Below are 26,938 nucleotides of genomic sequence, written 5' to 3'. Positions count from 1 at the left end.
CATGTCTTTTGTTTCAGAAGTTGGAGCCGTTTATGATGAACTGTCGAGGGGCTCTCATCTACCTGAACAATTCTATCAACAGTCTGAACCTCAGCAAAATGCCAAGCACTGAACAGGTACACTCAGCACAGTGCCTCTGCCTTCCTTGGAGCAGACATTCCCCAGCTCCACTCAGGGCAGGGGACACTTGGATCAGGGCACGGAGACATAATTCAGCCCCCACTTTGAAGTCAGTCATTCTGCGCTTATTTTTATATTATTTTAAGTTCTTATTTTCGCATTTATAAATGAAATTGCCTATGTAAACTTATCATGTTGTAATTTTACACCTTCGCACCAGTGATGGTGCTGCAGCAAGATCCAATCACAACATTTGGGGCCGTAAATTGGGCCACGTAGTTTCCAGCGTGACATGCGCCGGACGCCATCTTGGTAAAGGCGTTTGCACACTTGCAGATAACAAACGCCGGCACCATGTAAAGTAGGGAGAATATGCGGTGGATCAGTGTGCAACACTGATTTAAAGGGACAGATACGATTTTAGAACTCAACGCTCCACCAACACACTGTCTTAACCTCGCACAGCTGAACAGGTCTTAAATGTCATGGAAGACCCCCCCCCCCCACAACCAGCGCTATTTAAAGGGACCATGCAGAAGTTACAGGTTAGTTGCTGGATTATTGCTTCTGGCTGTTGATGCATTTGTACCTGTTTTTGGAGGTCCCCTATACTAGGATACTAGGACTAGGGGACATAGCCTAAAAATTAGAGCCAGGACTTACTGAAGTTAGGAAATGCTTCTACACGCAAAGGGTGGTAGAACTTTGGAACGCTGTTCCGTAAACGGCAATTGATGCTAGCTCAATTGTTAATTTTAAATCTGAGATTGATAGATTTTGTTAACCAAAGTTATTAAGGGATATGGGGCTAAGGCGGGTATATGGAGTTAGGTCACAGATCAACCATGATCTCATTGAATGGTGGAACAGGCTCGAGGGGCTAAATGGCCTACTCCTGTTCCTAGCTTCCTATAATAAAGTTTCAATACTCTACAGGGAGTGGGCTGGCTAGCTGACAGGCAACAGCAAGGGCACTGGCGGAGTGACAGGGGTGGGACAGGAATGCTGTCATCCTGAGAGAGGACAGCAGGTTCATGTTCCATGGAGCCACTGCCACTTGCTGCCTCCTGTTATGCGCTATCTTCTCCTACAAGAAAGTGGGACGTGTGTCGGTGAGTGTCCTGCAAGATGTTTGGGTGATGTGGCTGTCATGGTTGAATAGCTTCCAGTGTGTGTGACGTGTGAGTTGTGGGTGGGCGGCTTGCAACAGTGGTAATGTGTGAGGGTGGGAGGAAGCATCTGATTGGAAGAGTTGAATACTGATTGAAAGAGTTTGTTGGTATGTGGGTGATGGGGGGTGTAGTGCATGGTACAGTTGGTAGGAGATGCCACTTGACAGTTGACCTCACTCACCTTGACCACTTGTGTCAAATCATTGAACTTCTTCCTGCACTGCATCCATGTTCGTGGTGCTATGTGCCTGGCATTGACTTTGTCCCCCGTTGCCTCCCACTGCCTCAAGAGCATATGTCTGGAGGGCCTCTTGCCTCCCCTGCGGATATAGGATGCCCCTACTTCTGTCCACCTCTTGCACCAAGGCCTGTTGTGCATCATCAGAGAATCTTGGTGTACGCACTCTCACAGGCCCGGTACAAACTCAGATTGGCAGATTGGTGAGGTCTGGCGCAGATGGGAGGATGTAGGATTTAGTGGTGTGCAACCTTTATTCAATGTTTTAAAATAACTCAGTAGTTTGTGAACATAAGGACGGGACCTGCACCTGTGTTTTACGTGTGCGATGTCTGATCTCCGTTCAGACTCCATGCAGACCTGTATTTTATATTTTGCAAAAAGAGGTGCAGGCTGCCTTTAAGTGGTTCATCTTGAAAACAAATACACGTGCAAATTGTTTTAATGTGAATCATAGAATCATACAGCACAGATGGAGGCCATTCAGCCCATCGTGCCTGTGCCGGCTCTTTGAAAGAGCAATCCAATTAGTCCCACTCCCCTGCTCTTTCCCCCTAGCCCTGCAAATTTTTCCCCTTCAAGTATTTATCAAATTCCCTTTTGAAAATTAGAATTGAATCTGCTTGCACCGCCCTTTCAGGATCAGACTGCTGTGGAAACATTCCAGTACAAATGATACTGCAGAACCCCTTCAGGAAGAGACTCAGCAGTAGATAAATGCAGAACGAGAGGGCCAAGCAACGGAGTGAGGCTGGTTTATATGGAATGTGGGTGTTTTATGTCAAAACTCAAATTAAATTTGGAACCTTCATTCCGTAGGAAGTCATTGATCTCATCAACAAGCACACGAGGATAATGAAGTGCGTGCTTGAAGATACCCGACTGGTCGGATTACGTCTGGAAGGCGGGGCTGTCCTGGCTAGGATTAGGAAGGATGAATTCTCCAACACTGATGACTACAGGTATGATTTTACATGACATCAGATTAATTTGGACGAAATCTTCTCAAATACTGGAAGTCTTTCTTGGACCAAAGATCATTTTTGCTCGCGCGAGGAAAAAATTCCCAGCTCTTAATTAAGTGCGTAAACTTTTGTCAGGCAAAATCTCCTGGTGCCATAATTCTATCACTCACTGGAACATGTGTGCAGTTGAAAGCATTCAGCTGTTCAAAGCATGGATGTAGTGGATTGTGCAAAAATGAGATGTGCACATATGTGCTCTAGGTATTACCCATGGCTCAGTGGCAGTATTCTTGCCTCTGAGGTCAGAAGGTTGTGGGTTCAAGACCCACTCCAGGGTCTTGAGCAAAAAATCTAGGCTGACACTCCCAGTACAAGAGGTGCCCCTTTTTGGATGAGACGTTAAACCGAGACCCTGTCGTCCCACGTAAAAGTTCCCATAGCGTTATTTCGAAGAAGAGCAGGGGAATTCTCTCTGTGTCCTGACAAATGTTTATCCCTTAACCAACATCACTAAAAAGCACATTATTGGGTCATTATCTCATTACTGTTTGTGGGATCTTGCTGTGCGCAAATTAGCTGCTGCATTTCCTCCATTACAACAGCTCCTGTACTTCAAAAATACTTCATTGGCTGTGAAGTACTTAGGGGCATCCTGAGGTCCTGAAAGGCGCGAAAGAAATGCAAGTCTTTCTTTTTTCATGATACGTAGCCTCAGGTTTCAAAACATCAATACACTTGTTTCCTTAAAGAGTTTTTTCTCCCCATCTTTCCGATATCCATTCCCTTAGTTCCTGCTGTCCCGAAGGCAGCGACTTGGCTGGAGCAGTGGTGCCCCGTTGTCTCACCGCCTTGCCCAAGTCACCAATCTTTATGTGTAAATGAAACTATTGGGATCAGTGGAACATCGCCGCTGAGCTCAACCCTGGCAACACAGACGCACGTTCAGAAACGCTGAGGATAAAACGATAATGATGAAACTGCAAGATAAAAATAGAAAATGCTCGGAATATACTGGGGGTAAAATTCAACTTTGGTGGGGATGCACAACAGGTAACTGATTGGACGCCTGTTATACACTCCAGCCGATTTTCCGTTCTATTGACTTCAATGAATGGAAACTCAGGCAGGGTGTCTAACGGGCGTCTGATCCGCTACCTCCTGCTTTGTGCCCCTGCCAGACTTGAATTCCCCCGTGTTTTGGCAAAGCGTCTTTACTCACAGTATTAACCCATTTTCTATATTCAGACACTGACAGACTTCTGCATATTTCCAGCATTTTCCCTTTTCATTTCGCTGGTTAGTGAATAGGAATGAGGACTCTGTTTTATTTTTGCACCCCTGACTCCCCCGATACCCTCCCCACACCACCCCTTCCCTCCCCCATTCCCCCAGCTCAGGGATGTTACCATCTCAGATGAAATAACTCACTTGGTACAGATGAGAGATTGGACTGGGGGATTTGCTGGTTTATATATGGGCTGAGAGCACTGGATACAGCAAAGGCTATGGGCCCCGAAAACATCCCGCCTGTAGTGCTGAAGACTTGTGCTCCAGAACTAGCCGCGCCTCGAGCCAAACTGTTCCAGTACAGCTACAACACTGACATCTACCCGACAATGTGGAAAATTGCCCAGGTATGTCCTGTCCACAAAAAGCAGGACAAATCCAATCTGGCCAATTACCGCCCCATCAGTCTACTCTCAATCATGAGCAAAGTGATGGAAGGTGTTGTCGACAGTGCTATCAAGCGGCCCTTACTCACCAATAATCTGCTCACCGATGATCAGTTTGGGTTCCGCCAGGACCACTCAGCTCCAGACCTCATTACAGCCTTGGTCCAAACATGGACAAAAGAGCTGAATTCCAGAGGTGAAGTGAGAGTGACTGCCTTGACATCAAGGCAGCATTTGACCAAGTGTGGCACCAAGGAACCCAAGTGAAATTGAAGTCAATGGGAATCAGGGGGAAAACTCTCCAGTGGCTGGAGTCATACCTAGCACAAAGGAAGATGGTAGTGGTTGTTGGAGGCCAATCATCTCAGTCCCAGGACATTGCTGCAGGAGTTCCTCAGGGCAGTGTCTGAGGCCCAACCATCTTCAGCTGCTTCATCAATGACCTTCCCACCATCATAAGGTCAGAAATGGGGATGTTCGCTGATGATCGCTCAGTGTTCAGTTTCATTCGCAACCCCTCAGATAATGAAGCAGTCCGTGCCAGCATGCAGCAAGACCTGGACAACACCCAGGCTTGGGCTGATAAGTGGCAAGTAATATTCATGCCAGACAAGTACCAGGCAATGACCATCTCCAACAAGAGAATGTCTAACCATCTCCCCTTGACATTCAACAGCATCACCATCGCTGAATCCCCCACCATCATCATCCTGGGGATCACCATTGACCAGAAACTTAACTGGACCAGCCACATAAATACTGTGGCTACAAGAGCAGGTCAGAAGCTGGGTATTCTGCGGCGAATGACTCACCTCCTGACTCCCCAAAACCTTTCCACCATCTACAAGGCATAAGTCAGGAGTGTGATGGAATACTCTCCACTTGCCTGGATGAGTGCAGCTCCAACAACATTCAAGAAGCTTCACACCATCCAGGACAAAGCAGCCCGCTTGATTGGCACCTCATCCACCACTCTAAACATTCACTCCCTTCACCACTGGCGCACTGTGGCTTCAGTGTGTACCATCCACAGGATGCATTGTAGCAACTCGCCAAGGCTTCTTCGACAGCACCTCCCGAACCCGCGACCTCTATCACCTAGAAGGACAAGGGCAGCAGGCACATGGGAACAACACCAACTGCACGTTCCCCTCCAAGCAGAATTGTATTCCAGCACAATCTGTAACCTCATGGTCCGGCATATTCCTCACTCCACCATTACCAACAAGCCAGGGGATCAACCCTGGTTCAATGAGGAGCGTAGCACAGCATGCCAGGAGCAGCACCAGACGTACCTAAAAATGAGGTGCCAACCTGGTGAAGCTACAACTCAGGACTACATGCATGCTAAACAGCGGAAGCAATATGCTATAGACAGAGCTAAGCAATTCCACAACCAACGGATCTGATCAAAGCTCTGCAGTCCTGCCACATCCAGTCGTGAATGGTGGTGGACAATTAAACAACTAACGGGAGGAGGAGGCTCTGTAAACATCCCCATCATCAATGATGGTGGAGTCCAGCACGTGAGTGCAAAAGACAAGGCTGAAGCGTTTGCAACCATCTTCAGCCAGAAGTGCCGAGTGGATGATCCATCTCGGCCTCCTCCCGATATCCCCACCATCACAGAAGCCAGTCTTCAGCCAATTTGATTCACTCCAGTGATATCAAGAAACAGCTGAGTGCACTGGATACAGCAAAGGCTATGGGCCCGACAACATCCCAGCTGTAGTGCTGAAGACTTGTGTTCCATAACTAGCTGCGCCTCTAGCCAAGCTGTTCCAATACAGCTACAACACTGGCATCCACCTGACAATGTGGAAAATTGCCCAGGTATGTCCTGTCCACAAAAAGCAGGACAAATCTAATCCGGCCAATTACCGCCCCATCAGTCTACTCTCAATCATCAGCAAAGTGATGGAAGGTATCATCAACAGTGCTATCAAGCAGCACTTACTCACCAATAACCTAATCACTGATGCTCAGTTTGGGTTCCGCCAGGACCACTCGGCTCCAGACCTCATTACAGCCTTGGTCTAAACGTGGACAAAAGAGCTGAATTCCAGAGGTGAGGTGAGACTGACTGCCCTTGACATCAAGGCAGCATTTAACCGAGTGTGGCACCAAGGAGCCCTAGTAAAACTGAAATCAATGGGAATCAGGGGGAAAACTCTCCAGTGGCTGGAGTCATACCTAGCACAAAGGAAGATGGTAGTGGTTGTTGGAGGCCAATCATCTCAGCCCCAGGACATTGCTGCAGGAGTTCCTCAAGGCAGTGTCCCAGGCCCAACCATCTTCAGCTGCTTCATCAATGACCTTCCCTCCAACATAAGGTCAGAAATGGGGATGTTCGCTGATGATTGCACAGTGTTCAGTTCCATTTACAACCCCTCAGATAATGAAGCAGTCCAAGCCCGCATGCAGCAAGACCTGGACAACATCCAGGCTTGGGCTGATAAGTGGCAAGTAACATTCGTGCCAGACAAGTGCCAGGCAATGACCATCTCTAACAAGAGAGAGTCTAACCACCTCCCCTTGACATTCAACGGTATTACCATCGCCGAATCCCCCACCATCAATATCCTGGGGGTCACCATTGACCACAAACTTAACTGGCCCAGCCATATAAATACTGTGGCTATGAGAGCAGGTCCGAGGCTGGGTATTCTGCGGTGAGTGACTCACCTCCTGACTCCCCAAAGCCTTTCCACCATCTACAAGGCACAGGTCAGGAGTGTGATGGAATACTCTCCACTTGCCTGGATGAGTGCAGCTCCAACAACACTCAAGAAGCTCGACACCATCCAGGACAAAGCAGCCCGCTTGATTGGCACCCCATCCACCACCCTAAACATTCACTCCCTCCACCACTGGCTCACAGAGGCTGCAGTGTGTACCATCCACAGGATGCACTGCAGCAACTCGCCAAGGCTTCTCCGACAGCACCTCCCAAACCCGCGACCTCTACCACCTAAAAGGACAAGAGCAGCAGGTACATGGGAACAACACCACCTGTACGTTCCCCTCCAAGTCACACACCATCCTGACTTGGAAATATATCGCCGTTCCTTCATCGTCGCTGGGTCAAAATCCTGGAACTCCCTTCCTAACAGCACTGTGGGAGAACCTTCACCACACGGACTGCAGCGGTTCAAGAAGGCAGCTCACCACCATCTTCTCAAGGGCAATTATGGATGGGCAATAAATGCTGGCCTTGCCAGCGACGCCCACATCCCATGAACGAATAAAAAAAATATATAGTTCAGTTGCATACCGTGCGGTCTGTTTAGCTTGTGACCCATAAAGAGAACTTCTTCAATCACTTGTATTGGATTTTGAATATCTTGAAGTAGTCCCAGAAGAAAGACTACAGTTTTTATTCTTCATTCTCCACCTTGCCCCATTTTATTTTGTTAAGAGGCAAACCTTTGAACTGGCCAATGAGAAGCAGAGCCGACAAAAATTGGAGACAAATGATCAAAACCAGGATTGCTTGTTCATGATAGTCTTTACCTCCTTGAGCCAGTTTTGAGCCCCAATTTTCATATCTCTTTGTAGCATAGTAACCTGTCCTTCAAACTAATAGTTCTGTTAAGCTCTGTGATTCAATGGTTAATGCGCCACAACGATCATATGGTTCGGATCATTTGTAGCTGATGTTCACAGGCCAGAAAAGGCCAGGCATGTAAGTCAGCATTTAAAATCCTTTTCAACGAAAATGTTTTTCTCACTTGCGTGTACTCAAATTGCTTTATCAAATGTTTGCAGGGATGCGATGGATACCATCACGATGCTCTACAATCAGGTGGATGAAGAGGTCCATAAGTTGGTCATACTGTCCAACAAGTGCTTGCAACAGCTGGAAATCCTACTGGAGCTGAGGAAGTTCGAGGAAGGAAGTAGCAAGGTGAACAAAGACATTGGTATCTTGTTGCTGTGAGTCAGTGAAACCAAAGGAGGTAGATCCGATGTGTCTGTCTTTCGTAACCGGCCTTCAAATCATTTTAAATGGAAATGCGTCACATAACCTTTGCATTTTATTATGAGATTTCTTCTCCTGATTTAACCCCTCTCGGTCAAATTTGCACCCGAAAATGACCAGTTGAATTTTTAAATAATAGCACTTCCTTGACCCTGACAGGGAATAGGAACGGGAGTAGGCCATTTAGCCAGTCAAACCTGTTCCGCCATTATATTAGATCATGGCTGATCCTTCAACTCATTAGCTGACCTTTGCTCCATATCCCTTGATACCCTTAACCAACAAAAATTTATTGATCTCAGTCTTGAAATTTTCAATTGACCCCCCAGCATCCACAGCCTTTTGGGAGGGAGAGTTCCAGATTTCCACTACCCTTTGTGTGAAAAATTGCTTTCTAATTTCACTCATAACTGCTTAGCTCTAATTTTAAGATTATGCCCTCTTGTTCTGGATTCCCCCACCAGAGGAAAGAGTTTCTCTGTATCTATCCTATTGAATCCCTTTATCATTTTAAACACCTCGATTAGATCACCCATCAACTGTCTAAACTCAAGGGAATACAAACCAAGTTTATGCAACCTGTCCTCATAATTTAACCCTTTAAGCCCTGGTGTCATTCTGATGAAAATGCACTGCATCCCTCCAAGGCCAGTATATTTTTCCTGAGATTCAGTGGCCAAAACTAAATGTAGTACTCCAAATGGGATCTGACCAAGACTCTGTACAACTGAGGCATCACGTCCTCCCCCTTGTATTGCAGCCCTCTTGTCACTAAGGCAACCTTTCCACCTTCCTCTGCTTCTTTAAGACTCTCCTTAAAGCCCACCCCTTTGACCGAGTTTTTGGTCCCTTCTCCTAATATAGCTTTCCTTAGCTTGGTGCCCTTTTTTTTTGTTGACACCTTTGTGAAGCACCTTGGGATGTTTTTCTTTGTAATAGGTGCTATATAAATGAAAATTGCTGTCATTGATAATGATTGAAAGATTCATCCTGCAGTGTTCTCCATGTGGAACTGTATTCCAGCCGAAATTGAGGCCTCTGGAAGAGGAGAGAAAAGTGGAAAAACTTGGCATTAGAAAAGTTCTGTGTCTGGAGTAATTTGGTTTATGGAGAAGGAAGAAAATAGAAATAATTGATCAGTTTTCCCTTGTCATTTTCATATATTGTATTCAGAATTCCCCTTCCAAAACCATAAAAGGAACAGGAGATTGCTTTGAGCTGGTAAAGGTGGGTTAATCAATAAATAAGTCACTGCATAGAAAATTAAATCTCTTTACTTTGACATGATCACTGGGTGCTATTTGTAGAGTCACCTTTGTGCCAGTCTTCCATTTGGACTGACGCACTGTATGTGCACCTGGATTGCGCCCTGTGTGTGTATATACTATATATATATATATTTATGTGTGCATGTGTGTTCAGGTCAAGTGGGGATATAGGGGCAGAGGATAATTGGACCAGGGTGTATAAATGTAATTCAGTCCCCGTTTGAAAATGTTTCTATTTTGCATTCCAATGTCCACATTTATAATGGAAATTGTCTATGTAAACTTGTCATGCTGTAATTACACCTTCTCGCCAGTGGGGGTGTTGCAGTTTCTCCATCAGAGAGACGATGTAAATACAGCATGAAGAATTTATAGAGGTTGTTTCCATTATAAATGTGGACAAAGGAATTTATATAGAAATTTGACCCAAAGTGCACATAGACGTTTAATATATTAATAGATAACTTTACACACATATGCATTTATTTGTACTGACAATTGCTCAGCCTGTGCTATAGATGGCACTGTAACTGGGGTCATTATCTAATTTAGCTGCTCAGTTCACCTTACTGCTAGTGACAAAATCCACTTCAGTACCAGTACATATGGGAAACTGAGACACCTGGTAGCCCCTATTATAAATGGGCCAGTATAGGTGACGCAGGTCTACACTGCATGCCACCAATCAAACTTCAAGCACTCCCCTTTTAGTTGGTTGCTACTAATAAAGTATGGTTGACCCACCTAACCTGAAACCATTTCCAGATTACACCTGTAATTGCTTAGATCAGATCTATAATGCTACGAATCTCTTGTGGAGCCCAATGGTTGGGAAAAGCTTCAAGTGAACCAGCGGACACCGCGTGCTCATAGCCAGTGGCTACCAGGGCGCGTTTGAGAGCTCAATACGGGTAAACAGATGGAGAGACAATCTTACGCACCCTAGAGAGAAGTGGTTTTCACTAGGCCAAAGAGCAGACCCATTGGGAAACCTGCGACATGTTCGCCCACCGCACCGGGTAACCAAAGATTAATATTGTGGGAGTCACACAGACAGAAATCGAGGTTGGTATTCAGGCCAATAGTGGCCTTGCGGCTTTGTCCCATACTTTCCATTAGATGAGGTGATGGTGCAAGCTTTAAGGTAGGCAAACCACAAGTGTGCAGATCTGTGCTTTCAAAAGGTGCTCTTCACTATGATGCAATACGAGTTAGCTTGATCTCATGGCAGTTTTTGTAATGTGAACTTGTTTCTCAGTAAGAACTGAATTATGGCAGAAAAACGTTTACGGCGATTGTTCTAGTTTCCTGGTCTGCAACCTAACCCATCTCCGCCATAAAATGACCATTTCAATTTAATGGATGCTATATTGTAAATAATTTTACCTTCCACCTGCTATCCTAACCGTTCACTTTACGATCGTATTCTTGGGTAGCCATCGTATTGTATTAGTTTGTGGATAGGTCGAGATGCCTACAGCAGGTAATTATTGTGTTTCCCAACGTCAATTGCTGTCCTTTTATTACCTGCAGATAAGACACTGGGCTGAGTGTGAGGGAGAAAAGTACCTTGTACAGATGGACTGTTTGCCGCATTCCTTGGAATCACTAAGACAAATGCAGGAAGAGTATAATGCCTTCTACAGCCTGGCTATGGTAAGTGTTCTCACATATTGTTGATGCTGAGGAATCATGATGGACATTATAATAAGTATGCAGTGTACATTCGCTTTATATGAAATAAAACTCAGGTCTCTTGTTCCCGATGGAAAAATAGCCCATAAAGACAACTGTGCCTTTTTTGTTCATTGTTAGGTCTTCAGGTTATCTGATACTGGGAGGAATGATTACCCAGGACTTGCTTTGCTTTTGGGAAATTATTTGTAGAGCAGCAGAGGGATTATGAAGGCACAACAGATAAACCTGATCCGATTACCTGCAGTGAAATAACAAAGAACAAGGGAGTAGAATAGTTCCCAGCACTGGAAAAAAAAGCTGCACGTCAGGAATTTATTGGGGCAAAAATGTCACTTTATCCTTTATAAACAGCTTCTTTAGACTGTGTGAGATTGAAATGCTAAACAATAAAACAATTCCCCAGTCAACATTTTGCCCTTGCACATTTACATTTTTTTACTGTTTACAATATTTAAATGTACTTCAACATTACATATTCAGGTGAGACAGGGGTGTAGTGCAATAGAAGAGACCATTTAGTTCTATCCAGCTAGTCTCAGAGATAATGGATATTGTTGCATCTCCCAGCGTGACACTGAGCGATACAGATCAGGAGGTTCTAAGTTTCCAGAGTGCTGAAAAATATTTACCAACCAGCCTGGCTCAGTACCAAGAACAGGACATGTAAACCTGTCACTGGGCTCTGGAATTCTTTCCACTGTTCTCCAGATAACCCTGCAAGTCACTGCTGGAACTGGTTGGGTAAACCTGACTGCACAAGTAGTGAGAAGCTTACTAGTGCTCTGTGCTAGTAAATTGCAATGTTATAACTGATCCAACTGCAGTGTTACCCCTTAGCAGATTTGAGGAATCTGTCCCCTTGACTCTTTCCAGTCTGTGGTTATCCTCTCTGGATTTAGATAAGTGATGTATATCCCTAGAGGATAGAATATGTACTCCATATCGGGTAAACCAAGAATCTACCTGTGTGGACTTCTCAGTGGCTTGGTTTGGAAACTCTAACATGGTGATGAGTTTTCACACATGTTTGATACTGAACTGACCAAAGAAAAAGAAGATCCTAGATTCGATCCCTGACCTGTTTCATCTCAACTGGAGGGGATGCAAAAATTTAAATCGGGACACAGATTCTAAAAGTCAAAAGCAACGGCCAAAATTTAAGATACTTCAATTTATTCTATGCAGCTCCATGAATATGCAAATAACTTAATATTTTTGTTTCATGTGCTTCCAACTAAATTAATATTTTGTTCCTGATTTCCGCAAATTGAAAGGAAAATTAGGAGTTTAAATCTGGATTGTGTTTATTTTGTTTCTTTCACTCTTTTTAGTCAGATGGATCAACATCTTATTATATTTTGAAGGAACATAATACCTTAAATTATATGCAGAACCGTCAAAATACACCAGATGGAGATGTATGAAATTCAGATCAAGCATTTTAGATTTTCTTTATCCTCCAACTCCTGTGACCCCCAGAACTAAGTCTCCGGACCAACTCTTTGGAAGATGGTTTAAAATTTGAGAATGCCATCCTGATTGAAATACTCCCACAAAAGGGCAGGAGAGAGGCCCAGCTTCATACATGTTTGCTCTCTAAGTATAACACCTGATATAAAATGTATTCCCCACTAGCATGAAATCGGTCATCTACTTTTTCTCCTGCCTCTCCACCTCCCTCTCCTCCTTAAAGCCCAGCTTTTTGATCGAGCTTTTAGCCTCCCCCCCTAATCTCTCCATCATTGGTTTGGTCTTGGTTAATTTTCATGCCTCTGTGAAGGACCTCCAGATGTTTTTCTATGTCAAAAGTGCTATATAAATGCAAGTTATTGTAACCTTAAAGGAGGGTTACTCATTAATTCTCTTGTCAAAAGCCTCTTTCTTTCTCTTCTCTCTTTCTTACACTGTCTCTTTCCCTCACTCTCTCTCTTTCTTACTTTCTTTCTTGGTCTTTCTCACTCTCTCTGTCTTTCTCTCGCTTCCCCTTCTGTTTCTCTCTCTTCCTCTCCTGCTCCTTTCTCTCTATTTTTCTCCCCCTCCTTTCCCTCTCTTTCTCCCCCTCCTTTCTCTCTCTTTCTCTCCCTCCTTTCTCTCTTTCTCCCCCTCCTTTCTCTCTCTTTCTCTCCCTCCTTTCTCTCTCTTTCTCTCCCTCCTTTCTCTCTTTCTCCCCCTCCTTTCTTTCTCCCCTGTTCTCTCTTTCTCTCTCCCCCTCCTTTCACTTTCTATCCCTCTTTTCACTTTCACCCCCTCATTGCTCTCTCTTTCTCTCCCCCTCCTTTCTTTCTCTCTCCCCCTCCTTTCACTCTCTTTCTCTCCTCCCTCCTTTCACTCTCTTTCTCTCCTCCCTCCTTTCACTCTCTTTCTTTCTCCCTTCTTTGACTTTCTTTCTGTCCCCCCTCTTTCACTCTTTCTTTCCCTTGTCCTTTCACTCTCTTTCTTTCCCCCTCCTTTCACTCTCTTTCCCTCCTCCCTCCTTTCTCTCTTCCCTGTTCTCTCTTTCTCTCTCCCCCTCCTTTCACTTTCTTTCTTTCCCCCTCCTTTCACTTTCTTTCTCTTCCCCCTCTTTCATTCTTTCTCTCCCCCCTCCCACCTCCCTCTTTCTTTCCCATCCCCTTTCACTCTTTCTTTCCCCTCTCTTTCACTCTCTTTCTTCCCCCTCCTTTCACTCTCGTTCTCTCCTCCCTACATTCTATTTCTTTCGCACCTCTCTCCTTTCTCTCCCTCATCCTTTCTCCCTCTTTCTCCCCTCTCCTTTCACTCTCTTTCTCTCCCCACTCCTTTCACTCTCTTTCTCCCCCCCTCCTTTCACTCTCTCTCCCCTCTCCTTTCACTCTCTTTCTCTCCCCCTCCTTTCACTCTCTTTCTCTCCTCCCTCCTTTCTATCTCTTTCTCTCCTCTCTCCTTTTCCCCTCCCCTGTCCTTTCTCTCTCCCCTCCTTCCACTCTCTTTCTCTCCCCCTCCTTTCTTTTTCTCCCCCCCTCCTTTCACTCTCTTTCTCCTCCCCCTCCTTTCACTCTCTTTCTCTCCCCCTCCTTTCACTCTCTTTCTCTCCCCCTCCTTTCACTCTCTTTCTCTCCCCCTCCTTTCACTCTCTTTCTCTCCCCCTCCTTTCACTCTCTTTCTCTCTCCCCCTCCTTTCACTCTCTTTCTCTCCCCCTCCTTTCACTCTCTTTCTCTCCCCCTCCTTTCACTCTCTTTCTCTCCTCCCTCCTTTCTTTCTCTTTCTCTTTCTCTCCTTTCATCCTCTTTCCCTCCCCCGTCCTTTCTCTCTCTCCTCCTTCCACTCTCTTTCTCTCCCCCCTCCTTTCACTCTGTGATGGCAGCATGTCCAGACTGCTATAGGAGAAGGAGAGCTGAGTCACAAGTAGCCCTCCCCTCCCCCCTCCCCCCAGCTGTATCAGGAGTACCATTGTTTCAAAAGGTGACTATTTTACATTTCACATTTATGAAAAAAATCTCAAGTACACAAACAAGACAAAATGGCAAAACATATACGGGCAGCTAGTGGCAACACATTCAAGAGGTAAATGGACCATTTTTTGGAACAGAGATATGGTATGGTGTCCTTTGAACTTTGGGTCAGGCAAAATGGATCTCAATCTGGCCAATACTGTTAGTTCCCTGCGGGTGAGTTTAACTTTGAATTTTACAGCAACACTACAGAAGAGGGATGCAGCTGATCAAAGATGCTGCTCATCTAAACGGCCAGTCACACAATGAGCTGCTGTATTTGGAAGAAAAAGTTGAAGGATTCAAGCAGTTTCTGAGTAACTTCATCAGCAGACTAGAAAAGCGAAGGACAGATTTGGACAATGTAGTTAACTTGCATGAATTCTATGAGACGGTAAGTGGCTCCTTGTTTTGCTCTATATTTTAACACAAAATAGCTGTGTTTATGTAAGATCTTCGATAGACGAACTTGATACTTCAGAGGAAGAATTATTTTATCATTATAACATCTCACGATATTTTAATTATTGGGAATCCTAAGTTGCAGCTCAAGGTTGAATTTCATGCCCATTAAATATTAGGGCTAATTTCCACTCCTGGATTTGAGCATGGACAGGAGCGAGGGTCCCAGAGTTGACCCTATAGTTTTATAGTCCTATTTCTGACCCATAGTCCCATCTAGTTGGGAGCCTCACCCGGAAAAATAACCCCTCCTTGTGTATACAGGAGTGTTAGTTACGGTCCAGCCAAATCCCAAACAAATCTGTGATTTTTAAGCACTTTGCATAACTTTTCCTGATATCAAAAGGCCTCGAACATGCCCCATGCTGCCTACCTGTCTCATTTCCTCTCTCCTCTCTCTTGAAGTCCCATTGCCTGCACACTGCTACATGTATCTAGGATGTTCTCTCCATTTCCCGGCACAACAATTGACTTTGCTACATGGTGGGATCATTACTGTATTTGAAGGGTTGTTCTATTTATTTCTACAGTATCTGATTCCCAGTTTTACTGGGATTGAAATTCATAGAATCATAGAATCTTACAGAACAGAAGGAGGCCATTCGGCCCATCGTGCCTGTGTCGGCCCTTTGGAAGAGGTATCCAATTAGTCCCACTCCCCTGCTCTTTCCCCATAGCCCTGCAAATTTTTTCCTTTCAAGTTTATATCCAATTCCCTTTTGAAAGTTACTACTGAATCGGCTTCCACCGCCCTTTCAGGCAGTAAATCAGTTGATCGGGCCATAGGCTGCCAGTTTGGACACCAAATCACACTTTGACACTGATCGCAAAGCTTCTTTGAAGTATAACGATTGACTGCCAGGAAATGATGGGGGAGACGTTCGGGTCGGGCGGCGAATGGGCGTGATATCGGCACCCGCCCAACGCGGCAGTCAGCGGTCATTAACATTTCCTAGCCCAGCTGCGATCATGACCAAAACCGTCTGCTCGCAGCCAGCCAACCGCAAGGTCTGTTGAGGGTGGGTGGAGTGGATGCCAATTGTTTAATTTTTTTAAAAAGCTAGCCGATCTTGTAAAAGAAATTGGTTCTGATTGTTCCATATCCAGTAACAAGCAATCAATGACTGTCATTAAAATCGAAATACAGTTTTCTTCTTTTATTCTGGTATTTTCTGCTTCGTTATTAGGCTGACCAGTGGGTTTTGCACTGTAATGATTACCTAAGACGATTAAAAGTGGACGAGCAAATCACCTTGGAGTATTCAAAGGCTGTGGTTCAAAGTTTGGAAAGATACCACCAGGAGGCCATCAAATTCAACGCAGAAAACTTTCAGAAGATGAACGAGATGGTTCTCGGCCTCGGCAGTGCCAGTGAATTGAAGCAGTGGAACGTCCATTGGGTGAAGTGTCAACAGACCAGACACCTTTTGGAGGAGGTGTTCTCCGCAGCTGTCCGAATCCACGAGGGCCATAGCAACGACTCAGCTACTGAAGCGCGCTCTGAGGACGAAGGTCCCCGGACAAGTGGCGAGTTCGACACGGAAGGATCGGATGAACTCGGAGATTCACTCTCTCAAAGGACTGCGGACAGCATGGAGAACGGCGTTTGGCCTGATGACGCGGTGCATCGTCCAGAATGCGGTCAGGGTTTTGTGCCATCAGAATGCCCTGTCGCATCAGGTTACGAAGAGTCCTGCCAAAACGCCAACGCGCCGCATAAATTCGGCACCACCTCTCCATCCTCGGCACCAGCGTGCGGCCGGTTTCAAGGGGGCGGCCCCTTCTTCGAAGACGCCGATGGCTACGCCGCCAGTTCATCCGCCGCGTCCTGCCACTCGGAGCCCACCCGCTCACCGGGACCCCGGCACAAGAAGCAACCGTTGAAAAAGATCATGAGGAAGACCCAGAGCTTTGAGTTGTGGCAGCGAGAGAGCGGCCATGGTGAGGCCGGCAGGCACGGCAACACTGGAGTTTATATCAAAGGACTGGAGGTTGTCAGCAGTGTGGTGGCTGACAAAAACCGCATTTCCAGGACAGAGCTGAAAAGCCCAGTGTTGATCAGGACTCACAGCTTACCAACATCTTCCAGGTCATATTATCCACACACAGAAGAAGCTAAGAGAACAGGGAGGTAATGATTTCAATAGCGATCGTAAAATTGACACAATATCTTAAAAGATTCCATAATCAAATCAGCTACAATTCCTGCTTTAACTCTGGGAAGACGCCCAGTAGTATTAACACAGGGACAGGAGTAGGTCATTCAGCCATTCAGTTAGACCATGGCTGATCTGTGCCTCAATTCCATTTAACCACCTTTGCTCCATATCCCTTCATACCCTGACCTAACAAAAATCTATGGTTCTCATTCTTCAAAGCTTCAATTGTCCCCCAGCCTTTTAGAGGGGAGAGAGTTCCAGATTAGGGAGAGACGAAATCTCCATCTTGTGTTGAAATGTCTCAGCCAACAACTTGATGAAACTACTTCATGACAGTCACCAATCTGAATGATCCTAGTGTGCTTTAGGACTCCCAGAACCTTCATGGCCATTGGAAAGGTGGTTATAAGGGTAGATTATACGAATTCATGCACGTAATGCAGTAGTTCAGCTGTCGTGATTATAAAATCTATGCCATGGTTGCTAAAGCAATCTTATTCCATGCTGGTGATATTAACTTTTCAACAATGTGACGGAAATCTCACCTCACAATCTCTCGGTCGGGTGCCTACGTTTACTTCCACATAGACAGAATGAAGGATTTCAGCTTTGTGTTAGAAAACCAGCATTTTCAACAGAACATTCTTCTTAAATGTGAAAAATTGATTGATTTGACAGAATTATACATAAGCCAATAGTAATGGAGTCATATCGTCTCAGGAATGGTCCTTTTGTGTCGATTGTGCAATTAAACAGACTTGGAGGAGGTTAAAACTTGACGGGTTAGCAAGATGAAAAGTCATTCCATATAGGGGATAGTAGCATGGTCAGTTTCCTTAACCAGAGAATAGTTTACTGTCATCATTTATTTGGTAGAATGAGTTAGATTTACTAGGATGATACCAGAACTGAGAGGTTATACCTTTCAGGAAAGATTGAACAGGCTGGGGCTCTTTTCTCAAGAAAAGAGAAAGCTGAGGGGTGAACTGATAGAGGTCTTTAAGATTATGAAGGGGTTTGATAGGTTAGACACGGAGAAGATGCTTGCATTTGTGGGGGAGACCAGAACTAGGGGCCATAAATATATGACAGTCACTAATAAATCCAATAGCGAATTCAGGAGAAACTTATTTACCCAGAGAGTGGTTAGAATGAGGAACTCGCTACCACATGGAGTAGTTGAGGCGACTAGCATAGATGCATTTAAGGGGAAGCTAGATAAATACATGAGAGAGAACTGAATAGAAGGATATGCTGATAGGGTTAGATGAAGAGGGATGGGAGGAGTCTCGTGTGGTGCATAAACATCGGCATGGACCTGTTGGGCCGAATGGCCTGTCTCTGTGCTGTACATTCTATGTAATTGATAGTATAAGGGATACCTGAGGCTGTGCATGATACTGAGACCTCAGCCTACCAGATGAGTAATTTCATGGAATCCGTGACTCCATTCCACTTTCAGAGGCCAAACAGCATAGATCTACCAACTAACAGGAGAAAACGTCAAGGCAAGCCCACGGTCATGTGTCCTGCTATTCCCGCTGCTAAGAAATGTTCAAATTGAGTGTCCTTTATTTCCCAGCAGCAAGCTGCAGCACATAATGGATGAAATGATCAGCACGGAGAGGGAATACGTCAAATCCCTTGGATATATCATAGACCACTACTTCCCAGAGATGGAGAGAATAGACCTGCCCCAGGATCTACGTGGAAAGCGCAATATCATATTTGGGAATCTGGAAAAACTCTACGATTTTCACTGCCAGTACTTTCTGAAGGAACTCGAACACTGTACAAACAGTCCACTACGAGTCAGCCACTGCTTCCTCAGACACGTAAGCCCTCTTGTCTTTCCTACCAAATGGAAACATTTCTTCCATTTGTTAATTTTGTGATAATGTAGATGCATTGTTTATAAGCACACTTATGATTTTCCTCCTGGTCTGGGGCAACAATTGACTAAATGGGGTGTAACGTTCTTGCATGTACATAACTCTTGAGTGAACACTATCTTCATCAAAAGCAAATATTCTTATTGCTGTGGCTAAAAGAAATCCATGAACTTCCTGCAACTGGGTGATGTCCCCTTCAACCCAAAAACTCTAACTTTTTGACAACTTTCCCCTTGTAGAGTTTTGTGATTCAGAGGATTAACTATTACCTTCTGTACACTGGAATACATATAATGCTACCATGCACCCACTCTTTGAATAGCATGTCTGACACATGAACCAGAGTTTTCAGGCTAAAACCACCAATGTGTTTATTTACGATTAAATGGAAATATGAAGCACACACATAAAAAGAAACAATTGGCAAGTGCTATTGAGTGCAATATCAGATGCATTGAGCAAATGTTAAAGGGATTTTACACTTTTTGAGATATGCCCTAGCAAAGCCCTGCATTGGCATATCCACCAATCTTAAACCTCTTGTAGCACTTTGAGCATCACAACATCCAACTCAGTAAAATCATAACTATTGTGGGGGGGAGGGGGAAGGGGGTAATTTTAACCTAACCCGCCCATTGGGAAACAGAAACAGATGCGACCGGGTGTAATGCTGGTTTTACACCCCGCCCAATTTTACTCTTCAATTGGAGAGGTGCAAGAGCGATGTTCCAGCAGACCCCGTGGGATGCCCGTCCAACGAGCTCGGTTAAAATTACCCCACCGTGGTGTCTCAATCTGTTCTACAGGAATTGAAACGTGTGAGGCCCGGATTTTAACCCAGCCAACTGATCGGGAAGGGGGTCTTTAGTTAAAATGTGAAAGTCCTGGCCTGATGACGTCACAGCGCCGCACTGCGATTTTAACTTCAAATTGCGGGAGTCCCGCACAGCGCCAATGCTGCCAGTGAAACCTGGCATCAGGCACCATCGTGGCTGGGAGAGGCCACAATGAAGTGAGATTCATTGATTCAGGATTCCTTGGGAGCTAGGCGAAGCAGATGTGGTCCTTCTGATTTGATTTTCATAAACTGTCAACTAGAAAGTGTAAAGATGGCAATGTGTGGTGACTTTGAAGCATCTCTGTAATCACCTATGGCTGTAAAGCCTTTGGGAGGAGGAACGTAGGAACAGGAGTAGGCCATTCAGCCTCTCGTGCCTGCTCCGCCATTTGATAAGATCATGGCTGATCTGTGATCTAACTCCATATACCTGCCTTTGGCCCATATCCCTTAATACCTTTGGTTGCCAAAAACCTAATGGAGGTTGTGGTATTCACACTGCTCCAAGAAGAAGGTATAAAAGGATAATGCAAACTTCGCACAGTAAGAGTCGGATCTTTGGGCCTCCATTAACATATACAAGGGTCCTAATGGCTGTTTAAGGTGGTCACTAGGGACGTATGAATGTTGCCCAAGCCAAAATAGTGTCACTCGCATTGGGTTTTCTGGCTTCCCAACAGCAGAGCCAGCAACAGACACAGGGTATTCCCATTGGGAGAAAACACAAGCCATCAGCCAACCCAGTAAAGGGAAGAAGCATCTCAGAAAAGCAGCAAGATGTAAACATGGTACGCACTTCCTGATCAACGTCCAGGCTGCTGTATCCTCTGTGTGTTTATGGTGCTGCCACACTCCCGGGTGATTGATTGAACAAGCTTACTGCATTTCCTGTGGGCTCGGAATGCGTCCAGCTCAGATTCCAGCGAGTTGAACACATGATGCGGTCTATTCAAGCTCCTGCTGGGACAGGAGGGAGAACAGCGCCGGCCTGACCAATCGCACCACCCCCCACCCACCCCCCTCCCCACAGGGCAGGAAGTGGGATAAGCATGGAGTCTCCGCTCTGCATGTCTTCCCGATGCCTAAGCTGAGGTAACTGCCTTGCTGTTTCATAGAATAATAGAATCGTTACAGCACAGAAGGAGGTCATTCGGCCCATTGATCCTGTGCCGGCTCTTTGTAAGAGCAATCCAGTTAGTCCCATTTCCCTGCTCTTTCCCCGTAGCCCTGCAAATTGTTTCTCTTCAAATATTTATCCAATTCGTTTTTGAAAACCACGATTGGATGCATTCACTACCCTTTCGGGCAACGCATCCCAGATCATAACTACTTGCTGCATTAAAAAGTTCTTCCTCACGTCGCCTTTGGTTTTTTTGCCAATCACCTTAAATCTGTTCAGGTAGCCCACAGATGCTAACTCTTCCAATTTAGATTCTTTGGCTTCCAATCAGTCCTTGTGCCCTCCTACTTCACCGTTAAGGAGGTTAAAAACAAAATGCATTTTTTGGATAGTTAAAAATTGCAAAGGAACCTTGTGCATTTGAATTCAGCCCACTGGCTTCTGCACCTCCACTAGAGGCAAAAGCCATAACATTGTGGGTGTAAAATGAATATGTCTGTGTGATCATTAATTCTGTCTCCAGTTAAAATTGAGAAGATTGAAGAGCTACTGTTAAAATCAAAGAACTCTCGTCCTCATTTAACGATATAACTATAAGGAGTTTGTGGCACTTGAAAGCAGCTTTTAATAGTTTAGGAACTTTATTGAGACTAGCATATTCCATTCCAGATGAGTTTAATGAACAGGTTGCAAGTCTGAGAATGTGGTATAACCAAGAGTTTGTTTAATATATTTGGAGCCATGCAGTGGTATCTGTTTATGCTCGTATTTACAATTTTAATTTGTTTATTCTGCTCATTTAGGAAGAGCAATTTGGGATGTATGCATTGTACAGCAAGAACAAGCCTCAGTCTGACACTCTGCTCGCTAGTCATGGAAACACCTTCTTTAAAGTAGGTGCTGCATTCAGTTTGAAAAGAACGGAATTAATTTTTAACCAGTGCGGGAATATATTGACAAAAGGCATTAGCAGATCATGATATGTTGTAATTTTGGAATGGAATGTGGGACCAGTTTCCGATATTGAGAATTAGGTGTCAGCCAGTGTCATTGGGTCGCACTCTCACCTCTGAGTCAGAAGGTCGTGGGTTTAAGTCCCACTCCAAAGACTTGAGCACATAATCCAGGCTGACACTCCCGTGCAGTACTGAGGGGGTGCTGCACTGTTGGAGGTGACGCCTTTCGGACAAGACGTTAAGCCGAGGCCCCGTCTGCCCTCTCGGGTAGCCGTGAAAGATCCCATGGCACTATTTTGAAGAAGAGCAGGGGAGTTCTCCCCGGTGTCCTGGCCAATATTTATCCCTCAACCAGCATTACCAAAACAGATTATCTGGTCATTTACCTCTATTTGTGGGACCTTGCTGTGTGCAAATTGGCTGCTGCGCTTCCTATATTACAACAGTGATGATACTTCAAAAGTATTTCATTGGCTGTGAAGCACTTTGGGATGTTCGGAGGTCGTGAAAGGAGCTATATAAATGCAAGTCTTTCTTCTTTCTTTATATGTGGTCTGATAGCATTATTTGAAGTTTGATAGATTTTTGGTCTCTGGGGGAATCAAGGGATATGGGGATCGAGCAGGGAAAGTGGAGTTGAGGTTGAAGATCAGCCATGATCTTATTGAATGGCTCAAGGGGCCGTATGGGCCTACTCCTGCTCCTATTTCCAATGTTCTTATGTTTAAAGTACCGTCTTGTAGTTCACAGTGCACTTCACATTAACGGGCCTAGAGATTTTAGGGTAGATTTTAACTCTTGGGCGAAACTGGCTGCTTAATCTCTTTGGGGGGAGGCCCTTCTTTCTCGAGGGGCAGCGTCAGTGACATCCTGCCGACGATACAGGCTTCCTGTTCGGGCATTCCCCTGCAGCTCACCCGCTCTGGGCCGGTTACAATATCGGGTGGCCCGGAGGCCCGCCCAGCTAACAGGAATTGTAGGTCCTTGGCTGAGGATGCTGGGAGTCAATTGAAATTTTCAAGACTGAGATCGATAGATTTTTGTTGGGTAAGATTATCGAGGGATATGTGGATTGTGGGGGAATCCAAAACAAGATCATAAATATAAGGTAGTCACTAATAAATCCAATAGGGAATTCAGGAGAGACTTCTTTACCCAGAGAGTGGTTAGAATGTGGAACTCACTACCACAAGGAATAGTTGAGGCGAATAGTGTAGATGCATTTAAGGGGAGGCTAGATAAACACATGAGGGAGAGAAGAATAGAAGGATATGCTGATAGGGTTCGATGAAGTAAGGTGGGAGGAGGCTCGTGCAGAGCATAAACACCGGCATAGACCAGTTGGGCCGAATGGCCTGTTTCTGTGCTGTAAATCCTACGTAATTCTATGATATGGATCAAAGGCAGGTAAATGGGGTTGAGTACAAATCAGCCATGATCCAATTGAAGTGCGGAACAGGCTCGAGGGGCTGAATGGCCCACTCCAGTTCCCGAGTTCTTACTGACTGTATCTGTTTTCATGCTGACTAGCTCCATGTAATGTTTCTGCAGAATAAGCAGCAGGCGCTCGGCGATAAGATGGACCTGGCCTCCTACCTGCTGAAACCCATCCAGAGGATGAGCAAGTATGCATTGCTGCTGAAGGACATGATCAAAGAATGCAGCAAAACACAGGAGCAGGAGCTCACTGATCTCCAAGCGGCTGAGGAAATGGTGAAGTTTCAGCTTCGTCATGGAAACGACTTGCTCGCGATGGATGCCATTCGAGGATGTGATGTAAGGAAACTCTACAGCTGTCATAAACAAAGTATTTGGAAACAAAACCTTGGCATTTCATGGCCGCTTCAAGAATCTGGGCGATACATTGCTGGAAAGCAGCCTCTATCCTCCTCCCTCGTTCTGTGCCCTGGTAGAGAGGGCAGTTGAGTATCTTGCTCCTGGGCTGAGCTGGCACCAGGCAGGTGTGGGCAGCCGGTTGTGCCTGCACATATGTTCCTTCTTCCATTCCGTTTCATTTATCCCTCAATCAACCTCACGAAAACAGATTATCTGCTCATGCATCTCATCACTGTGTGAGTGGGACCCCACTGTGCGTAAATTGGCTGCTGTGTTTCCTTACATTACAACAGCGACTAGACTTCAAAAAGTACCGTGAAGCGTAAGGTTGTGAATTGTGCTATAAAATTGCAAGTTCATCCTTTCATTTTATTGCTGTTGCTATGATCATAACAACATGAGTGTGGCTCTAAAATCCAAGTATAAGGAACTAAGTGCAGTGTCCCATGATTTACACTGATTGCTGGAATGGACTATATTCAACTACCAGGTGGAATCCAATTACCAGCCTGACACATACACTGAATGTTTGCAGCAGAAAAGAACAGGGATTTACGTTCGCCATTTTATACAAGGCTAAGCAAAACCTTGCAGGTCAAGGTAATTCTAATACCCTGATTATATTGCACTCTAAGACGAGCAGCAGCTTTCAAATAACTGAAATCCAATTCCTGGTAGACAGTGTATAAGCCGCTCTGATCTCCCAGAGAATAGGAACAGAGAACAAGCTGGTTTCTGTCTCATTTTCCCCCTCCCCCTTTGTACTTTATCCGCGATACAGTTTCTGTACTGAATGGCGGTCTCATAGAAATGTTACAGTGAAATGGCCGACCACATCAAGGTAAGGTCATTAGCTGTGGATGCCAAAACGTTCAAAGCCGCCTGCCCTCCTCCCTACCCTCTCTCCCTCCCTCCCTCCCACAATATGTTGTTCATTGAAGAAAGGCACTTCTGGTTAAGAACCCTGACCATCTAGATTCTGGTGCCACAAACAGTGTAATCAAAGTATATGGTAGGGAGGATGGAGCTTTTAATTGAAGCACAGTCTGATATAAGTAATTTTGTGTAGCTCTTATACTTCACTATGAAGTTTGATTCCGTTATAAATTCGTTGGGCCTTTATGTTAGAAAGCCCTGTGTAAATTGTGATCTAATATGCTGACCTGTACTTTGCAGCATTACAATGTGACCCACAAGCCATTCAGAGGTCCAGTAGTTTGAGAGTAGGCTTTATATATGTAGCTGCTTCCTTGTTAAATGATTCTTAAGCATGGATTGCAAAGTATCTACCAACACTTGGCCAACAGAGACTATCCATCAACTTTGTTCCATTGTTCTCCTATCGGACCAAATCACAGCACATATATTACTGTAATTGGATGCAAGGCTACTTAGACTACAGTAGGGGGTCTAATCTGAATGAGCATTAAACATTGCAGTCAGGAAGAACAGCCTACATCTGATTGATTTACCTGTGTTTATTAAATGCAACACAAAGCCAAACCTTTGGAGAAGCTAGATTTTAATAGTCTTCTGTAGGGCAATTGAGGTAGATACCCGGAGAGTGCTTGGGTACCCGGAGAGTGCTTGGGTACCCGGAGAGTGCTTGGGTACCCGGAGAGTGCTTGGGTACCCGGAGAGTGCTTGGGTACTCGGAGAGTGCTTGGGTACCCGGAGAGTGCTTGGGTACTCGGAGAGTGCTTGGGTACCCGGAGAGTGCTTGGGTACTCGGAGAGTGCTTGGGTACCCAGAGAGTGCTTGGGTACTCGGAGAGTGCTTGGGTACTCCGAGAGTGCTTGTGTACTCGGAGAGTGCTTGTGTACCCGGAGAGTGCTTGTGTACCCGGAGAGTGCTTGTGTACCCGGAGAGTGCTTGTGTACTCGGAGAGTGCTTGTGTACTCGGAGAGTGCTTGGGTACCCGGAGAGTGCTTGGGTAATCGGAGAGTGCTTGGGTACCCGGAGAGTGCTTGGGTACCCGGAGAGTGCTTGGGTACCCGGAGAGTGCTTGGGTAATCGGAGAGTGCCTGGGTACTCGGAGAGTCTTGGGTACTCGGAGAGTGCTTGGGTACTCGGAGAGTGCTTGGGTACCCGGAGAGTGCTTGGGTACCCGGAGAGTGCTTGGGTACTCGGAGAGTGCTTGGGTACTCGGAGAGTGCTTGGGTACTCGGAGAGTGCTTGGGTACCCGGAGAGTGCTTGGGTACCCGGAGAGTGCTTGGGTACCCGGAGAGTGCTTGGGTACCCGGAGAGTGCTTGGGTACTCGGAGAGTGCTTGGGTAATCGGAGAGTGCTTGGGTATCCGGAGAGTGCTTGGGTACCCTGAGAGTGCTTGTGTACTCGGAGAGTGCTTGGGTACCCGGAGAGTGCTTGGGTACTCGGAGAGTGCTTGGGTACCCGGAGAGTGCTTGGGTACCCGGAGAGTGCTTGGGTACCCGGAGAGTGCTTGGGTACCCGGAGAGTGCTTGGGTACCCGGAGAGTGCTTGGGTACTCGGAGAGTGCTTGGGTACCCGGAGAGTGCTTGGGTACCCGGAGAGTGCTTGGGTACCCGGAGAGTGCTTGGGTACCCGGAGAGTGCTTGGGTACTCGGAGAGTGCTTGGGTACCCGGAGAGTGCTTGGGTACTCCGAGAGTGCTTGGGTACTCCGAGAGTGCTTGTGTACTCGGAGAGTGCTTGTGTACCCGGAGAGTGCTTGTGTACCCGGAGAGTGCTTGTGTACTCGGAGAGTGCTTGTGTACTCGGAGAGTGCTTGGGTACCCGGAGAGTGCTTGGGTACCCGGAGAGTGCTTGTGTACCCGGAGAGTGCTTGGGTACCCGGAGAGTGCTTGGGTAATCGGAGAGTGCTTGGGTACCCGGAGAGTGCTTGGGTAATCGGAGAGTGCCTGGGTACTCGGAGAGTCTTGGGTACTCGGAGAGTGCTTGTGTACCCGGAGAGTGCTTGGGTACTCGGAGAGTGCTTGGGTACCCGGAGAGTGCTTGGGTACCCGGAGAGTGCTTGGGTACTCGGAGAGTGCTTGGGTACCCGGAGAGTGCTTGGGTACTCGGAGAGTGCTTGGGTACCCGGAGAGTGCTTGTGCACTCGGAGAGTGCTTGGGTACTCGGAGAGTGCTCGG

General features: G+C 45.9%; 1 protein-coding gene across 6 annotated transcripts in view; it reads left to right on the top strand.

The window, feature by feature from the left end:
* Nucleotides 1-26,938, top strand: part of zgc:158766 (uncharacterized protein LOC100009641 homolog) — a 172,447-nt gene that overhangs the window by 126,444 nt on the left and 19,065 nt on the right. For 4 of the 6 annotated variants that reach the window (XM_068000491.1, XM_068000518.1, XM_068000474.1 and 1 more), the window contains exons 9-17: nt 18-116; nt 2,350-2,492; nt 7,937-8,075; nt 10,952-11,074; nt 14,769-14,960; nt 16,216-17,159; nt 18,770-19,022; nt 21,841-21,930; nt 23,545-23,769. In XM_068000491.1, the coding sequence (XP_067856592.1) occupies nt 18-116; nt 2,350-2,492; nt 7,937-8,075; nt 10,952-11,074; nt 14,769-14,960; nt 16,216-17,159; nt 18,770-19,022; nt 21,841-21,930; nt 23,545-23,769 (2,208 nt within the window). The remainder of the gene's footprint in view (nt 1-17; nt 117-2,349; nt 2,493-7,936; nt 8,076-10,951; nt 11,075-14,768; nt 14,961-16,215; nt 17,160-18,769; nt 19,023-21,840; nt 21,931-23,544; nt 23,770-26,938) is intronic. The other 2 variants (XM_068000509.1, XM_068000484.1) reach the window with 1 other exon arrangement.

This window comes from Heptranchias perlo, chromosome 2 (assembly GCF_035084215.1).
Source record: "Heptranchias perlo isolate sHepPer1 chromosome 2, sHepPer1.hap1, whole genome shotgun sequence".
NCBI lineage: Eukaryota > Metazoa > Chordata > Chondrichthyes > Hexanchiformes > Hexanchidae > Heptranchias > Heptranchias perlo.
This window is presented reverse-complemented; position numbering and strand designations above follow the sequence as displayed.